The sequence below is a fragment of the Meles meles genome, chromosome 2, assembly GCF_922984935.1.
Source record: "Meles meles chromosome 2, mMelMel3.1 paternal haplotype, whole genome shotgun sequence".
NCBI lineage: Eukaryota > Metazoa > Chordata > Mammalia > Carnivora > Mustelidae > Meles > Meles meles.
Genome location: NC_060067.1, coordinates 152860283 through 152878803, shown reverse-complemented (window position 1 = coordinate 152878803; position 18521 = coordinate 152860283). Strand labels below are relative to the sequence as shown.

The following is an 18521-nucleotide window of genomic DNA, read 5'->3' as shown; positions in this document are numbered from 1 at the left end:
GACACTGAAACCGCCCTGGCCAAGTGTGACTTCCCATCAAACCAAATCCAGTAGTCTTTGTTCTTATTGTCATCCTGGTACCAATGAATGTGTTAGCTTCCTTGAAAGTCTTCCATGATAGGACCCTCCACACTCCTGGTTTTTCTTCTATTTTTTTTTTTTTTTTTTTTTTTTCCCATCTCTTTGGTGGACTCCTCTACCTCACCTCAAAATATTGGTGTAGCACAGGCTTTACTTCTCATCCTTGTCTCTTCCCAAGGTGATCCCAAGAGTATCAAAGCTTTAAATACCATCTATCTGCTTCCATTTTTATAGGCCAGCTTCCCCATCTGACCTCTGGTTAGATCTTGGTATCTAGTTTTGGGCATCTCAAACAACACAACTCTATTTTTATTCCAAATCTGCCTTTTTCCCACTCTTCCTTATCTGAAGTCACAGTCATTCACCTTATCACTCTTTTGCCTCACACAAGAGATTAAGTGAGGTGAGAAGTACAGTGGCAAATTTTAAAACATGGTTAGGGTAGGCCTTATTGAGAATATGTTATTTGAGCTAATGTTTGATATGCAGATATCAGGGGGAAGAGTATTTCAGGTAAAGGGAATGGTTAGTGCAAAGGTCCTGGGGTGAGGGGATGCCTTGTATGTTCACGGAAAGTAAGGAAGCCAGCATCAATGGAGCACTGAGTGAGGGATATGTAATAGCTGATGAGGTAGGGTGGGATGGGGTGGGGGACAGAGCAGTTTATATAAGACCCTGAGGCCAAAAGCCCTTGCCTTTTACTCTAAATGATGTGGGAAGCTGTTGGAGACTTTTTAGCAGAGACATGATCTGATTTATAACTTAAAATTATCTCTGTTGGGCGCCTGGGTGGCTCAGTGGTTAAGTGTCGGCCTTCGGCTCAGGTCATGTTCCCAGGGTCCTGGGATAGAGCCCTGCATTGGGCTCCCTGCTCTGCAGGAGGCCTGCTTCTCCCTCTCCCACTCCTGTGCTTGTGGTGGTTACCTGGGATCCAAGTGCAAGTGTGTTAAGGAGGATGGAGTGATCCACTGGGTCAAATGTTGCTGCTGAAGGGTCAAGTCAGATGAGGGTTGAAAACTAAGATCACTGGGGACTTTGACAACAAAATAATGGGAGTTTTATGAAAGTGTAGATTTGAAGGCTTGTCTCGAGAAGGTTTATGACAGATTAAAAGGAGAGGAATTTGAGACAGTGAGTTTAGACAACTCTTGAGGGATTTTGTCCTCAAGAAGTACAGAGAAATGGAGTAGTAGGCAGCAGGGAAAATTAAAATAAACACTTGGTGAGTCAGTCAGTCAAGCAACTAACTTTGGTTCAGATCATGACTTCAGAGTCCTGGGGTAGAGCCCCACACTGGCTCTGTGCTCAGCATGGAGTCTGCTTGTCCCTCTCCCCCTGCCTCTCCTCCCCACTCAAGCTCTCTCTCTCTCTCTCTCTCAAATAAATAAATAAAATCTTTCAAAATAAAATAAAACATAGTAATAAATAATAGCTAGTTTTTATGCCAATGGGAATAATCCAATGGAGAGTGAAAATCTGATGAGTTGTAAGAGAAAGCTACTATTTCTAGTCCTGCATTTGGAGAGAGGAGTACAGGAGAAGATATTTGCTTTTGATGGGTGCATGGATAGTTCTTCTAGTAACAGGCTGGAAGGCAGAGCGCATGGGTGCAGATTCTGATAGATGGTTGGTGTGGTGATGGGGTTCTGAGAAGTTTTATTTCAATTGCTTCAGTGTTTCCAGTGAATTCAACGAAAATGCAGCCTGGTAGATTTCCCAAACTTTTAACAGACCTAGCATTCAAGTGTCTGATAGCAGACATGAAGGACCACCATAAATAACCCAGGCAACTTTAAAAATGATCAAAAGTAATTTTAGTTATTAGGTACCTTAGTAGTACCTCTGATTTAGAATACGGTTAACTATTGAAGCAAAGAAACAGCCAGTAGGGGGAGACCTAAGCATATGTGACATGAACATAAGACTAAGGTGTGATTTTGCCCAGAAACAAAAGATCCAACACTAACGATGGTATTCATGTTGATGTTCTTTGCTTTGAACTTTATGCTGTTATTTCTATGGTTTTCCTATGGATGAGGCATACCATCTTGCTAAAAGTTCAAAGCACTTTTAAGATCACAGTCTAAATATTTATCTTTAATTCTTTTTAACCTCTTTGCTTTCTGAATCCCCACTTTGGACTAAAAAATACCTACAGGTACTGACAGTAATCCTGGTAATGATTGACTCTGCCTTTGAAGGTCAAATGCTACCTGAAGCTGAAGGTTAAAAGTTCATTTTTTCCCTGTACGTGATGTGCTTTTTTAGGTGGCCAAACATAGCAAAGTAGAGTAGATTCACCTTCTTCTCCATTGGACATCGTTCTAAAACTATTTGTTTTTCTGGTTTTAAAAAAAGATTGATTGATTGATTGATTGATTTTTGCAGAGAGAGAGAGAGAGAGCGCGCGCATGCACACAAGTATGGCGGGGAGGGGCAGAGGAAGGGAGACAATCTCAAGCAGACTCCCGCTGAGCATGGAGCCTGACCTGGGGCTTGATCTCACTACCCTGAGTTCATGACCTGAGCTGAAATCAAGAGTAAGATGTCTAAACAGCTGAGCCACTCAGGCACCTCTCTTTTTCTGTCTTTTTTTTTTTTTTTAAATATGGATGTAAAATTTAAATTCCAAAGAGATCTTTAAAACTGTATGACCCTCATTTCTACAAACAATCCAATGCTGTTTGGTTTTTGGTGAATTTCAAGGCTTCGTTACCAGGAGCCAGTTTATCTTTATCATCACATCATCTATCTTGGGCAGTGATCTTGTATTTGGGGGGTGGTGCAAGAATAAGTGCATTGTTTCTCTTGGGACTGGGGTATTTTTCCTATCTGGTCAAGTAAGTTAGATCCATCAGAGTAGGGCACCTGGGTGGCTCAGTTGGTTAAGCATCTGCCTTCCACTCAGGTCATGATCTCAGGGTCCTGGGATCGAGGTCTGAGTCAGGCTTCCTGCTCAGCAGGGAGTCTGCTTTTCCCTCTGTTCTTCCCCCTTGCTTGTGATCTCTCTTTTTCTCTCAAGTAAATAAATAAAACAAGTCTTAAAATAAAGATTCATCAGAATAAATTTCCCCCTCAAAGAAAGGATGCGGCAGAATGGATGCTATAATTTATTTGGAAAGAAAAGAATGACTAATACCTGCCTGCTTGTAGAAATAGAGCTGAGAAGGATGTAAGATCTCCAATTAACACACAATTTAAGTTTAAATGAGAGGGGGGAAATAGCACAAATCAATTTCTGAAGGGGGAGATTGTCATAAATAGCCCTCCGAAGGCAAGTCAGTTTCACTTCTGCTTGTGTGAATGTGGCTTGTGACTGTGGCCACAAAGGGCTGTATACCCCAGCTGGTTCCACATATCTCTACCAAGGTGGAGAAACTGCCACCATCCCCTCTGTGGACTCCAAGAGCCAAAGCAGAGAAAGTGACATCTGGTAAGCTGTTTCTCTTATGTAATTTTTGCTGTAATGTGTGCTTGGTTTAAAGAGATAGAATTCAGATTTACAGAAACATTGAGAAGATAAGAGTCCCCTTATAACCCACACCCAAGTTTCTCTCCTATCTTACATCAGAATGGTACACTTGTCGCAATAAATAAACCCATATTTATAGCATTATTATTAACTAAGAGCTAGAAGTTATTCAGGTTGTCTTAGTTTTTTTTCTACTGTCCTTTTTGTGTTGTAGGATCCCGTCCAGGACACCATACTACATTTAATTGTCATGTCTCCTTAGGCTCCTCTGGGCTGTGACAGTTTCTCAGACTTTGTTTTTAATGACCTTGACAGTTTTGAGGAGTGCTGGTCAGATATTCTGTAGGCTTAACCCCTATTGAGATGTGACTGTTTTTCTCATGATTAGATTGAAGTGATGGGTTTACGGGAGGGAGATCACAGAGTTAAAGGGCTGCTCTCATCACATCAGGTCAAGGGTACATACAGATGATTTTATCTATGAATGTTGATGTTGACCTTCATCACCTGGCTGATGCAATGTGTGTCCAGGTTTCTTTACTGTAATGTTACTCTTCTTGCCTCCTTTTTGTATTGCCCTCTTTGGAAGGGAGTCCCTCTGCAGAGCCCACACTTAAGGAGTAGGTGGTTATGCTCCCTCTTCTTGAGGGTAGAGTATCTGCATAAAATATTTGGAATTTTTCTATATGGAAAACTTGTTTCTTCTCCCTCTCTTAATCATCTTAAAGTGTTTTTTTCATGAAGGAAAGTGGGTATCACTTTCTGAATCATAAGGCTATGCAAACACCAATAAACTAGAATTCAGAGGATCAGGTTTTTGCTTGAATTTTACATAAGAATGTGATTTTAGGCAAGTTACTACTCATTCCTCCCTTCTAAAGAACACAGCAATTTCAGTCATCATTAGGGGTAGTATTAATGTCACACTTGAGAGAGGGAGGGCATGAACATGGGGTTGGGGGGCAGAGGGAGCAGAAGAAGCAGACTTCCCACTGAGCAGGGAGCCTGACACGGGGCTTGATCCCAGGACCCTGAGATCATAACCTGAGCCAAAGGCGGCCACTTAACCGACTGAGCCACCCAGGCGCCCCTATTAATGTCATCCTACGCCTCATTAGCTTTGGCAAGCTTGGGGGAGCGGTGTGAGAGGATTGGAATTCATTGTGTTAGACTCTAATAATGCACATTTTGAAAATATCTGCTTATTTTACGTACCTCTTCATGGTGGGGGTGGGAAGGGGGGAGAAAATCATGTTATTCTAATAGATTCTTTTCTATATGTACTTCTGTGGGCTTCCCTTCTCAGGTTACAGTACTAGCTTGTGTGTTAATGCTGAAAATGTAGTTCTTAACCTTTGGGGATTCAAAGGCCCTTGTTTCACTTTTGCTTCGGAGCTCATGTGTTTAAATGGCTTTTTTGGCACATAGCTAGCTTGGAAGAGCAGTGCAACATCCAATAAAGTGGTTAGGACATGTTGCCAATACCAAAGGTACTTAAAACTTAAGAAGAAAGGAAATAAATCCTAAATGTCACCAACATTCCATCAGTTTATTAAGACTCTCCTTCTGCTTATTTCATACTCCAGCCCACCTCTCTGTGGGAGGAAGTTAAGATTTTACCAAGGACTCTCGAAGGACCATGAGGTAGAACTCTCGAGGTGATTGACTGATTGATGTGGACAAGAATGGAGTCAGATTATCAGTGAAAGTGGCATATGTACTCTCAAAACTAAATAGACTTGACCCTGGTGACTCCTTGCACTGATTTCTAATTTAACTGTCTTATCAAATATTCTAAAAATAAATAACATTTTTACAGATGCTTAAGTGCCTACAGACCAACCGTGCATGCAATATCACATTTCCTCATCATAATGAACTCCTGAAATAGGTCTCTTTGTACTTGAGATACATATTTATATGTAGATAAACTGAAGCTTACAGAGGTCGGGTGATTTGTTCAGTGTTATATTGGAGTCCTGGAACGTGATCCCCACATCCAGACATTCTGAGACCAAATCCTGAGTAATTTCCACTACGCCATTCACATTTTGGCATGTAAGCCCTGTGTGTATAGACACCTTCCCCATTTTTTCCCCAATGTAGCCCCAGCACCTAGGAACAGTGCCTGGCACGTAATGGACATGCAACAAATATTTGAATATAGGAATGAATGAATGTAATTCTTGCCATTATTAATCTTACCATCTAAGACACACTTAAAAGATAATACCTCATTCCTCCAACAAATATTTATTCAGTGCTTACTATGGACCAAGCCCTTCCTACAGTCAATAAAAGTAGAAAGTAAACCAGTTAATGATCAAAATGTCCCGTAAAGGAAGTTTATTAAGTTAGGCATTTTGATGCTTTCCTATTAGTGCTTCCTTGGGGGTGGGGGGGTAGGAAACAGAAATGCAAGGATAACAAGAATCATGTCAGGAATAGTTAACGCTGTGAAGCAAGGAGGGGTGAGGTGAGATTCTGGCTGAAGGAGAGGAGCTAGGGGAACAAGGACAGGATGTTTGCAATTCTTATGCACATTCAATTCCACATCAGACATGGAAGGAATGCAGTATAAGTGTTCTACTCAGTCTCTCGTGCCCATCTCTCTCTCTCTCTCTCACACACACACACACACATACAAACACACACACACACACACACTGGCATGTTTTACTTCTGAGGGCACTGAAAGAATGAATGTTCAATCAAAAGCTTCAGTTTGAGCCCCAAGTACAATTTTATTGAGTAGCTTGTCTTAGTCCTACACAATAGCCTTCATTCCCAAAATGCCTTTGTCATATATTTGAAGGGAGTGCTGTTCCCTCTCTTCTCCTGCATTTAAGCTCCAGAGGCTTTATTTATATAGTACTTGTGAAAGGCTGCTTGGTGGAATGGAGAGAACAGTGAACTCGGAGTTGCTCTGACCTTGGACAAGTTCCTTCCCCTCTCTGGGCCTCATTGTCCATATCTGTAGAAGGAGCTCAGGAGCATTCTTTACTTACTTCCACTATATGAAGATGTTCTAGTAAAGGAATAACTATTGCATTTGTGCATTTGATGTCAAAAAAAGACATCAAGTAAACACAAACAAGAGAGGGAGAGTGAGTGAAGCAAGAACAACTGTCAAAAGTCACAGTTGTTTAACAGGAAATGCGTTCTGTGCAACTTTCCTGTATAAAGCTAAGTATGCAGAGAGTCTCATTTAAAAGATGCTATTCTTAGGCTCAGTGCACATGAATGTAAATAAGTACTAAAATCAAAACTTCAGTGCTAACCGCATAGTTGCAATACAAGTGAAATAACCACACGTGAAAACCTTGCCTGTATGAGCAATCAATTTGAACTCTTTTCAGTTGCTTCTCTGAAGCAGCCAAACTTTCACAAAATGCAATCATCACCGCTGTCTCTCCTTGGGGGTAAAGTCGATGCCTACATCATTTGAGGAAGGACTGTGCTCCTGTGGCTTGTTTGCTCCTGAAAGTGAAATGAACCCAAAATTACAGGTTGTGCTACTTTTGATTACATGGGAGCCCTAATTACATGGCAGGTGACATTTCATATTAAGAATTTTAATCCTTTTGGCATCCAACTAAATCCAAGAAGGACTAGTTCAATCTCTCGTTCATAGATGGGGAAACTCAGGCCCAGGGTGGTAAAATGACTTGGCTTAAAGTGCTGCCAGCTCCTTTCACTGGTAGCAAAGCCAGAACTGTATGTTCCACACCTGCTTGGTAGCTTACTGCCCTAACTACCATCACGTAATTGAGCTCAGTGACTAGATACTCACTGTCTGCAGCATACTACCCTCCTATTGATATATTTGTTTAAATCTTTCCTTTTAAGTGTGCGGTGTTTCTTTCATTCTACTTTCTCAGCCTTTTTCTTGCTGATCCCTTCCCACTTTCCAGTGTCTTGGTTTGCCGATCAAATGATCTCTTCCTGCCAGTCTTTGAACACTGGCAGAAGGAATGGGAAGCCCGATTCGCCACACCACAACTCAAATCACTTCCAGTTTCTCCACATTTCAGTTAGGGATCACAAATTACTCATGTACTGGTACCATAGATGCCCTGGCATTGGGAGACCAATGGTTTGGTGCCTTTGCTGCATGCAGCAGCTAAGCCCAGCCCAAACACAGATAGTTACATGCTAACAGCCCTTGCTGGCCATTGTGCACTGTTGATTTCATAAATGAAGTTAGATGAACTGAAGTTGCTGGGACCCTAAAGGAAGTCAAAACTAGTGCCCAGGATTTGGTGAACATATCTGCTTCTCCTCTAAATCTCCTTCTTTCTCAGACTGAAGGGCCTTCATCTCAGCTTTTGTATGGTGGTAACGCTTACCAAATTGTTAGTTTTTTGGACTTCATCTGACTTCTTTATTTCTTCCTGGATTGTGGCTACCAGAACACAAGTTAATCTAGAGGTTCTACAGTGGATTTGTCTATTGCTAGGACCATATATTTTGTTTTGTTTCCAGCACTCCCTATGATACGGTGCCTAGCATTTTTGTGTGACTGTGGCTCATTGAGCTACTCTTCGGAAAACAACAGATTGGTTTCTTTCTTAGGATAATTCTTAGTTCTGTATCTAAAGTTATTGATGAGGGGAGTCCCCTGGCCAGCTCAGTCGGTAGAGCACGATTCTTGATCTTTGGGTCATGAGTTCGAGCCCCACATTGGGTATAGAGCCTACTTTTTAAAAAAATGGGTTATTGATAGGCACTGCCATATACTTGCACGCATTAGAGCTTATCTACCCATTTGTTTTCCTATCTTAGCTAGGTTTTAATGTAGTTTAGCACATCCAACTCAGCATTGCAAACCAGGAGCTGCTTGTGTCTCTTGTGAATTCTTGTGACCTCTCAGAGGACTACTACTACTCGCTTTGCTGGTGAACATTTCAAGTAAGAACATAGAATCTTGGGATTTGAAGAGGTCTTATAATACATCTAATCTGTTGCCATTGTTATGAGGTCATACCTTTAGATACCTTTAGTGGCAGAAAATTCATTACTTTCTAAGGGAGCTCCTTGTATTTTGGACAACTCTAACTACTAGAGAATGTTAAGCCAAATATGCCTTCCACAGAAACTAAGAGCCCTAGTGGTCCTCCCTTGGGATCACAGAAAACATGTATCATCCCTCTTGTATAAGCAACTCTAAGGTCATGTATTTGGAGACAACTATGAAGTCCTGTCCACATCTTCTGCCTTTGCCGTGTCATCCCTTTATCAAGTTCAGCATTCCCAACACTCTTCGCGGCTGATGCTGCTCCATTTGCAAACTTATCCTTTTGTTCCTACTCTTTGCTTTACTCTTAAAGCTGGGACTCTGATTATATAAAAAACTAAATTGGTTTAAATAAAAATAAAAAAAACTAATTGACTTAAAACATCCTATGGTGTAGAATCTCATCAGAAGCTTCCCATCCATTATTTTATTCATTCACTCATTCATTCATTCATTCATTCATTCAGTATTTATTGTCAGTCATTGTACTTCATGATGGAAATGCAACATTGAAACAAATGTGGATATGACCTCCAATAGATCATGGTTCAGAAAGGAGGAAGGGGCAAGAAAGAATTATAACAGAGGTATGCTTGGAGCAGTGGTGACACAAGAAGGGAATGACTGGGAATCAGGACAGTTTCACAGAGGATATGCTAAAACAGGATCTTAAAAGAAGAGTAGGAATTCACTGGGAGAAAGAGGGGAAGGGTACTCCACAGAGGGAACAGCCATGGTACACTAAACCGTGTGGATTAGGAGACCCTGCCTTGGGGAACTGTAAGGAGTTTTGGGAGTCCTGAGAGGGAGCCTCAAGATCAGGAATAGAAAGATGAGGAACTCCACCTAAGCCTCAGGACATTGCACATAGTAGGAATTCCCACCACATCCAGCCAACACCCACCAATTACAGAAACCATCGGCCAGTTAATATCCACTAGCCAAGCTAGGCAGAAGAGGAGGTTTTGACTCTTTAACAGCCCAGGGGGCTAGTGGCAGTTGACAGATCAGATTTTGCATTTTTCAAAAGGACCAGTGACTGTCTGCTTTTGAAGTACACGGCTGAGTGATCCACACAGTGACATCAGATAAGGAGAGGAAGCCCTTTAGATGCTCCCCACATGTGTTGCTCAAATTCCTCTCTATGTGTGGAGATGAAGAAGCTCTAAGATAGCACACCCTACCCAGTCTGTGTTGTGCACTCTGTTCTGGGCCTCTCTGGGCTCCGTTCTCCCTCCATGCCCAAGCTCTATCAGCCTGTGGACTGCAGACAGGTGGGGTCTGACACTTCTTTTGGGTGTGCCTCTCTTCCCCCCACCCCCAACCCCGCAGATGCCCCAAACTGAGGGGTTGCGTATAGAGCCAAGTAGGGGTGTGTTCCTTGTTGAAGAGTGAGGTGGCAAGGAAGACCCAGCATAGGGGCATCTGGGTGGCTCAGTTGGTTGGGTGTCTGCCTCCGGCAGATCCTGGGATCAAGCCCCGCATTGGGATCCCTACTCAGCGGGGAGTCTGCTTCTGCCTCTCCCTCTGTCCCTCCACCTGCTTGTGCTTAGTTTCTCTCTCTCCCTCTCTCTCTTTCTCTCTCAAGTAAATAAATAAAATCTTAAAAAAAAAAAAAAAAGAAGATCCAGAGAACCTAGGTATCGCATCTCTACTGCCCCACTCAGTAGCTCCCATTTTATTTATTTTTTCAGCGTAACAGTATTCATTCTTTTTGCACAACACCCAGTGCTCCATGCAAAACAGTAGCTCCCAAAGCAACCCCAGGGAACCCTGGGAATATAAATGTTCCATCCATCTCCCAGATTCTTGCTGAGACATGCTGGAACTAAATACAACTGAACCTGAGGCTTACGTGATTGGGCCCCTGATGTCACCCTAAGGAGCAAAACCGTATCATCTCACCTTTATGGTTCTGGTCACCAGAGGCTGATTGTGATTTCAGGGTGGATTGTCTTAAAGATCCCAGATAATATCAGTTTAAATTTCTACAGATGTAACTGCCTTTGAAAACTAATGGCCAAACATGGATCTTTGTCGTGTTTAAATAGACATGTAGTATATGCGGTGCTGTGAGGAATTCAGAGACAAATTAGAATGGCTATTGGCCTTTAGGAGCTTGGAATCTAGTTGGAGAAACAAAGCATAAGCAGACTGACACATCGTTGTTGTTACTCTTTTGCTTTTTGTACTTACAATTTCTGCTGTTATCTATCTGCCCCCCATCCCCGTCCTTTGTATGTATTTTCAGGCTGATTCTCCTAAGCGGACAAAAACAGGCGTTTGCTTATCAGGAGATGGAAGACACTGAGGATTTTGTGGGTCAGGGGCCACATCCAGGTAACATCCCTACAACATCCCCTGATGGAGTCAATAGTTTCTATTTATCATTATATAATAGAGACTGTATTTAATTATAGTCAGTGTTTCTTCATCTTTATTCAAAAGCTGCTTTCTTATGACACAGTATAATAGTGAATGGATATCAATTATTTCAACAATGGCTTAAAATAGAGCCATTCATAATGTAGTGGCCTGTCCGATCAGCAATATATTTGTATATCCAGGCTCCCTTCCTTTTATTTTTTAAAAAAATTTAAAAGATTTTATTTATTTAACGGAGAGAGAAAGAGATCACAAGTAGGCAGGTGGTAGGGGTGGGGGGGTAAGCAGGCTCCCTGCTGAGCAGGGAGCCCAATGCCGGGCTCTATCCCAGGACCCCAGGATCATGACCTGAGCTGAAGGCTTAACCCACTGAGCCACCCAGGCGCCCCACTCCCCCCCCTTTTAAAAGGAGGTTCCAGAAAGCCATCTTGGATTTTCTGAGGGTAGTCTCTCTTGGAATGGGCAATGTAAGGTCCCTGGAATCATATCAGGTGGTTTTCAGTAGGGGAGTTATAGGGTGAATGCCTTTGGAGTCAGTGAAGGCGGCCTCCCTCTCTAGAAGGCTGATGTAGGGCCCCGGAGCCAAGGAGGGAGCCTTCCCTAGGAGGATGCAGGAGAGTAACCCCTAGGTACAGAAAACAGGGAGTATCACCTTTGTGTTTTGAGAGGAAAAATTCCTCACTCACAGGGGATGAAAACCCTTAGGGGCAAGGGGTATGCAGTTTCTGGGTCAGTGGGGTGATGGCTAGCATCCGAGGCATGGCTGGGCACGTAAATGGAAAGAAAAATAACACTGGGGCTCCCTTGGTTAAGCTTAGCCCTGAGAGAGCTTGCTTGGAAGACCCGTCGCACTCCAGGATTAACGAGCCGGTATCCTTTGTCCGGCTTTTACAGTTTCAAAAGCGACACCTTGTGACAGCAAGAAGCAACAACAGCAGTAGACTAGCTTCTCGTGCCCTCCCACCCCCACTGCTCTTTTTCTTGGGTGATTCCCTTTAAAATGCTGAAAAGGGGGAGGGAGTGCTTGAGCAGTTATAGGGAATGAGACGAGGTGTGGCCAGTTCAGACCAGTTCATTCCAGTTACAATTTATATAGCAAGACTAACCTGAAATAGTCTAAATCCCAGATAGAATACTTTCTCCTTTCCAAGTGGCTTTTCTTTTCAGAAATTGAAGACAAATTTTAAACCCTGCTGTTTCATCTGAATTCTTAGCCTTTGCTTTAGTTGAGAAGTAAGCTCCCGATCTTTTATCAGATTAATTGCCAGTGCATATGAAATGGAAATAAAGGCCATGGATGCATGGACCCATCCCTTGTTTTATACACGTGGCTAAGATACTATGTTTGCAAAAAAGAGCTCCTGGGTTCCAAAGTCAAGATCAAAGCCCAACATCCTTCACTTTCCTCAGCAGGCTGTAGAAACTTCTTGGAATCCTGAGATACCTTTTATAACATGGACTAAAATATTCTTCGGCCTATCGCTGACATAAGGAGGCCTAAGTGGTAGATTCTTTTTTTTTCCCCTGCTTCTTCTCCAGTTCCAACCACTGAGCCAGCAGCTTGGTATTTAATTCTAGGCAGTCCTTCGACTAAGCCATGATGAATTCTTTGAGTTGAGTTCAATTAAAGAAGCTAAAATGTCTGAGGCAGAAGGGTCTGAAATACAAGCTCTTTCAACTCCCTGTCACTGTGGGGGCATGAGGTGGCTCAGAGTCGGGCTTTGGCAAACAGCACCCAACCTCACTGCAATACTTTCTGGGCTGTGAGCAGGCTCCAGGACATGGCAGGGTTTGTGCTGGAAGCCATAAGGCTGAACCAAGGGGAAAGCCCAGCCAAACTGCCTGGAACATCTGCTGCCTGGAGCCCAGTGGTGGAGGCTAGGCCTTCTGCGCAGGCTGCCATCTTGGGTATCAGAGTGAAACTTCTTCTCTGCGGTTCTTCGGGGAAGATGACTTCTCAATGTCATGCTCAGTTTTGGGACCTCACACTCCTGGATGAGCTCGGAGTGCCGTGACTCTTGGGGATCAACCTTAAGGGTTCATCCTGATGAAGTTCTAGAATCTAGGTGAGGTTCGGTGGGGCGAGGTCCAGAGCGGATGGCTAAGAAAGAATTCTTAAGACGTCTCTGGTGCAAAAAGGTGGTTTATTAAAGCACAGGGATAGGACCCGTGGGCAGGAAGAGCTGCTGCCCCAAGTTGTGAGGGATGGCAGGTTATGTACCCTGCAGTTGGGGGAAGGTGAGGGAAAGGGAGGTTTCAACAGAGCTTTCATATGCTAAAGAAGGCCTACAAGATGCTGGGATACCAGAGGTCTTGCGGCTGGATCAAGGTTGTCTTTCCCTTTTAGCAAACCATTAGCATCAAGATAGTTGGGAGATTCCTGAAGAATGTCACATTTGTCCCACCCAGGAGTGGTGGGGGTGAGGGGGAGATTGCGAGGTGTCGGCCTTTTGCTTTGTCCTCAGTCAGCCTTCTGCTCTCTCATCAATCTCATGGCCATTTCCCAAGGCCTAAACTGATTCCAAGAACAGTAGGTTAGGATCTTTGCCAATCACCTTGACTCCAAAGATCCACCTATGGCCGTTTTCTAACCAGGTGGAGACCACCAGTGGGTACTTTCTAAGACACATCCAAAGCACAATATTTTGGTTGTACCCTTCTGAGGATTATGGATCCTACCAGCCCTTCACTTCATAACCGAGGGAAACCATTAAAGGGAATAAATCTCTGGAGTACTACAAAGATTTGCTGCTTGGGGATTTCTCCTCTTTTTTACGTAAGGAGGCAGCTGCTAATGCCTTTCAGTGAGGAAAGGGGGAAATTCTTCCAAATTTAACCTTGGAAGGGCATCCACTGCTAAAACACTCTCCCATGCTCTTACATTGAGTATATTCTTGTCAGGCCTCTCATCTTACAGAGTCAAGGAGAAGTGATTTGCCCTGGTCATGTGGTCCATTCTTTTTTCTGCATTCTGGTCCTGATCAGTTTCTTTCCCAGTCTGGAGAGACTTCCTAGAGGCCTTTCTTCACCCCATGCTTAGTTGTATCTTGGGTTTCTCTGTACACAGTTAGCGCTTAGTGAAGAATATCCAGCCATTTTGGTGGCTCGGGATTTCCAGACTTTTCATTTCATTTCAACAGATGTCCTGGGGAGATACGTTAGACTGCATTTTGGAGCTAGATGCGAAGTCCCATGACTCTGGGAAGTACGAACCAGACTAGAATGGTCCAGCAGTGCCTATCTCCAATAGGAGTTGACAGAAGTGGCAGGAGCCTTCTTAGATTCTTTGGGTTTGTGTTCTGATAGAGGTCAGGCAAGTATACTGTGCCCCAAGACCTCTAATTTTATATAACCTCTGTTTATCTCTAGTTGACGATGATGTATTCAAAGAACCAATGAAAAAAAGAAGACGTTCAGATAGAGACCAGCGGTTCCGTGCATTTCCCTCCGCGGAACAAAGTGCTCTTAAGGAATGTGAGTATTATGACCCTGCTGTGTGGCTCTGTTATTTTCCAAATGTGTGAAAATGCTCAAAGGAGGAGAATGTTCAGTTGGAAAGAAGGATGAAATATTTTCAAATGATCCTGATCCAGAAAAGGAGGCCTTGGGGCCGGGATCTATAATTTGACAATTCATCTCTATGAGTCTCGGGATAGGAGGGTTGTTGTCAAAATAACCTCTTCCTGATTAGGACAATGACTGTGAAAATGGTTGGTTTGGTGCCTTGGTGAGTGTTTCTATGATGTCCTGGCAATTTTTCTTTTTATGACCACAGGAGGGAAGAATCTAGAAGGGCTATAGCCCACAGCAAAGATATGCTGACTTCTGTTAGGAGGGGGTTCGGAGCAGACTGGGCCCTTGGGAGCTCTCACAATCAATAGTTGCTATCTCCCATGAGCAGCCGTCGCCGGTGTCAGATAACTTGCTAGCATATTTAGTTGGCTTTTCCTTTCCTTTCCTTTCTTTCTTTCCTTTCTGTGTGGTATGGAGCACTTTCCTCTTCTGGAGATGTAGTACTTCATCTCTGTCAGGTATGTGTTGGCTAATACATCCCTGTTGATTCCAGATGAAAAATTAGAGTCACGGACCAGAAGGGTTTTGAGCAACACTTATCAGAAACTGATTCAGTCTGTCTTCCTGGATGACAGCATTCCTAATGGAGTCAAATATCTCATGTGAGTCTGATATCAGCTCCCCATCGAATCTTTCATCCATTCTTTTCTTAAGTGATCGTAAGTGCTTTTCTCCAACAATGAAAAGGAATTTTCAGTTAGAAACTAAGCAAAGAAGGCTGAACATTTATGTAGCTATGGGCTATTATTTATTATTGATTGATTGATTATTATTGCCATTCATTGTGTTGTCACACTTGCTAGGTAACCTGTTAAATACTTTACATATATCAAATTTCATTTACTTGTCCCAATACCCCTATAAAGTAGGAACTATTATTATCTTCCCAATTTTACTGAACTTGTGGCTTAGAGAGACCAAGACATGGACCAAGGTCACACTGTTGGTAAACGAAAGGGCCTGAATCCAACCCACACTGTGTGAAACTCTAGCCTGTGGCCTCAACCACTGGGCTGAGCTGACTTGAAGCACTTGATTGGTGCCCAGGCTGAATCTCTTACTCACAAAAGTCTCCGGGTTGCTCCCAGTAATACTGTACCTCTGCCTAAAATTTATTTCTAGGATCAAGACTATGTAATTTCCATAGAACACAAACAAGGATGCTTCACATCTGGATAGGCATTACAGAGTTTGTATAGAATTATCACTACCATGTATTTTTGCATAATCTCCTTTGAGGTTCATGATGACTCCATGTAGGAAACGGGGACTAATATTCCCTTCTGATCAAGAAAGTCACAGAGATTCAAAAAGATGTATGATTTGCCTGGGATTGCAACTCAGTTCCTTCATGTTCTATTTTGGTATTCTTCCCACTATGCTTTGATGACCCTAACCATGTGCATTTAAAAATCAATTTAGAAACAGGCTTCTTGCCTTGATTGAAAAACCATCATTGGACCCTATCTACATTGGATTATTTGGAAGCACAGGGGCTGGGAAGAGCTCCTTGATCAATGCTATCATCCAGCAAGCAATGTTTCTACCAGTATCTGGAGAAAGTATATGTACGTCATGTATTGTACAAGTGAGCTCAGGCTGCTGTGAGCAGTATGAGGCCAAAATCCACCTTCTCTCTGACCAGGTAATTGTCCCCTCCCTCCCTTCCTCCCTTCCTACTTTCCTTCCTCTTTCCCATCCCTGTTTTCCTTCCTTCCTTTTTCCCACCCTCCCTCGCTCCCTCCTTTCTTTCCTCCTTCCCTCTCTTCTTTCCTTCCTTTTCTTTCTTTCCGTTTCCTTCTCTATTAGAGATTAACATAATATTCCTTGTAGATATAGTTCATGCCTTTGTTGAATGAAAAGAACATAGTACAGAATGAGAAAGTTCCATAGAACAAGATGAGGGTTCTAGCCTGCATCCTGTCACTGTTGTTATGGGGCTTTGGGCAAGCCATTTCCCTCCTTGGGCCCCTGTTTCCTGAATGACAAAACAAGGGGTTTGGATTAGATGATTCCTTGCTGGATTCCATGATGTTAGAGTTTCTGAATATGCAACCCCTCCAGGAATGGACTCCCTTTTTCCTTGTTTTCCATGTCTGTGTCATGAGGGCCTTGGCCTTACTCTCCCTTGGCAGGAGTGGAAGGAGGAGCTGAAAAACTTGACTAAACTCCTGCACAGGACAGAGGAACCAGACAGAGAAGAGGCAGATGCGTGGGACAGGGATGATGCTGTGGAGGAAGCCATCTGGAAGCTACAGATGTTTTACGGAAATGGAGCAGAAAGAAAGAGCTATGAAGAGCTACTAAGGGCAAGGCCCAAAGGAAAGATTCCCACCTCCAGAATCATCACCCTCAAGGCAGAAGAGGTAGCCTTGAAATTTCTTTCTTCATTTTGTCATGAGTCACAGGTTTAAGAATTGAATCCATTGAGGAAATTTGCTCACGGCACAGTGTTTTTGTTGGAAATGAGTTGATACGGGAATCAGAAGTATCCCTGGCAGAGTTCTTTTTCATTATTTATGGTTGTCAAGTGAGAAATGTTAGTGTCTGACTGGGGGGTCTTTTGTGCCCAGGGAAGACTATTTACAGTTACTTGAGGATTAATTAAGGATGCTTGGGGCTACAAATGTCTAAAAATAAAACCATCCAATTTATAATGGCTTAAATGAATAGGGATTTATTCATTTTCTTATATTAGAAGCCTGAAAGCAGCTGGGTTTGTGGATTGATTCAGTGGCTCATGGATGTCAAGATCAACACCTCCCGGGCGCCCTTGGCCTGCCCTCAAACTTGTTGCCTCATACTCATAAGAGGCTACTGAAGTGCTAGACTTCACAGTTGGCTCCATGGAAGAAAGCAATGGATAAAAAGTTGGCACCAACATCTCCTCTTTCCTGGGAAAGTAAAAATTTTCTCAGAAACATCCCCCCTAAACTTCTGGGTAGAATTTCCTGGTCAGAGGATTCAGTCACATGGCCTTTCTAGCTGAAAGGGAGTCTAAAGCGAGAAGCAAGTATGTTGTGATTGGCTGAGACCAGTTTGAATCCACTGCCCACACAAACAAACAAACACGATTCTGCTAGCATGGGTGGAGCACAGGGTAGACATTGGATATGCAGCTAATAGAACAATGCTCTCCTCACATCTATCATCAATATTCATTTCATTAAATTTGAATTTCATTTTAAAGTAAAACCCTTGTAGAACCAATGCATAATTTTATTACAATTATACATTTAAAACCTAGTGTTTCTTGTCTCTTAAGATTCGTGTTTAAAATGTTGTTATTCTATATATAAGTCTGACATTTTCTTGGTATGAAATAAGAACAATTACTTAAACTTGTTCTAAATTTTAATGTTCAATTATCTCCCAAGGTAAATATAGCAAGTCCTCCTTAAGTAGCTAATGCTTACTTGTATAATTAATCGAATTTCCTTAGACTTTCTGTGTTATAGTTCAGATTTAATATAGTCCATTCTCTCCAAAATTTTTAAATACTTGACCAGGCACACTAAGAGGTCAAATAAACGAAATCTTTCAAGGCACTTAGCTCTTGTAAATCGAGGAAATCAAACAAATCTAATAGCTACTTCTTATATTTAAATGGATATCACTCTTCAAAATAATTACACTTATTTTGTCTAAAACATAGACTGAGCATGTCCAAAGAAACACAATGATTACAAAACTGGTTACTTTATCTGCACATACACAACTTACAGCAAGTAAGTTACACCAAGGTACCAATGTAGTATCCATTTCTTCACTACCCTGTATTTAGAAATATTCCTTCCCAGTGTTACAAATTTACCCCTTGAAACCAGGAGGTGAAAAAAACCGCAGTTGCATCTCAGTGAATGAGGGCACAGATTCAAAGTCCAAGTCCAGGATTCTAGACTGGACTGAGGGAAACTGAGCTTGCCTTCCAGAATAGTTTGTCCTGAGCCAGTTTATTGGGTTGAGCCACCTTCTTATACAAAGGGACTTTTC

The 18521-nt window shown here is 42.6% G+C and overlaps 1 protein-coding gene across 1 annotated transcript in view; it reads left to right on the top strand.

Moving 5' to 3' along the window:
- Positions 1-3469: 3469 nt before the first annotated feature.
- NUGGC (nuclear GTPase, germinal center associated) overlaps positions 3470-18521 on the top strand; it is a 52745-nt gene continuing 37693 nt past the window's right edge. The window contains exons 1-6 of the mRNA XM_045997491.1: positions 3470-3514; positions 10822-10910; positions 14325-14429; positions 15022-15130; positions 15951-16173; positions 16664-16894. Of these exons, the coding sequence (XP_045853447.1) occupies positions 10868-10910; positions 14325-14429; positions 15022-15130; positions 15951-16173; positions 16664-16894 (711 nt within the window). The 5' untranslated portion in view covers positions 3470-3514; positions 10822-10867. The remainder of the gene's footprint in view (positions 3515-10821; positions 10911-14324; positions 14430-15021; positions 15131-15950; positions 16174-16663; positions 16895-18521) is intronic.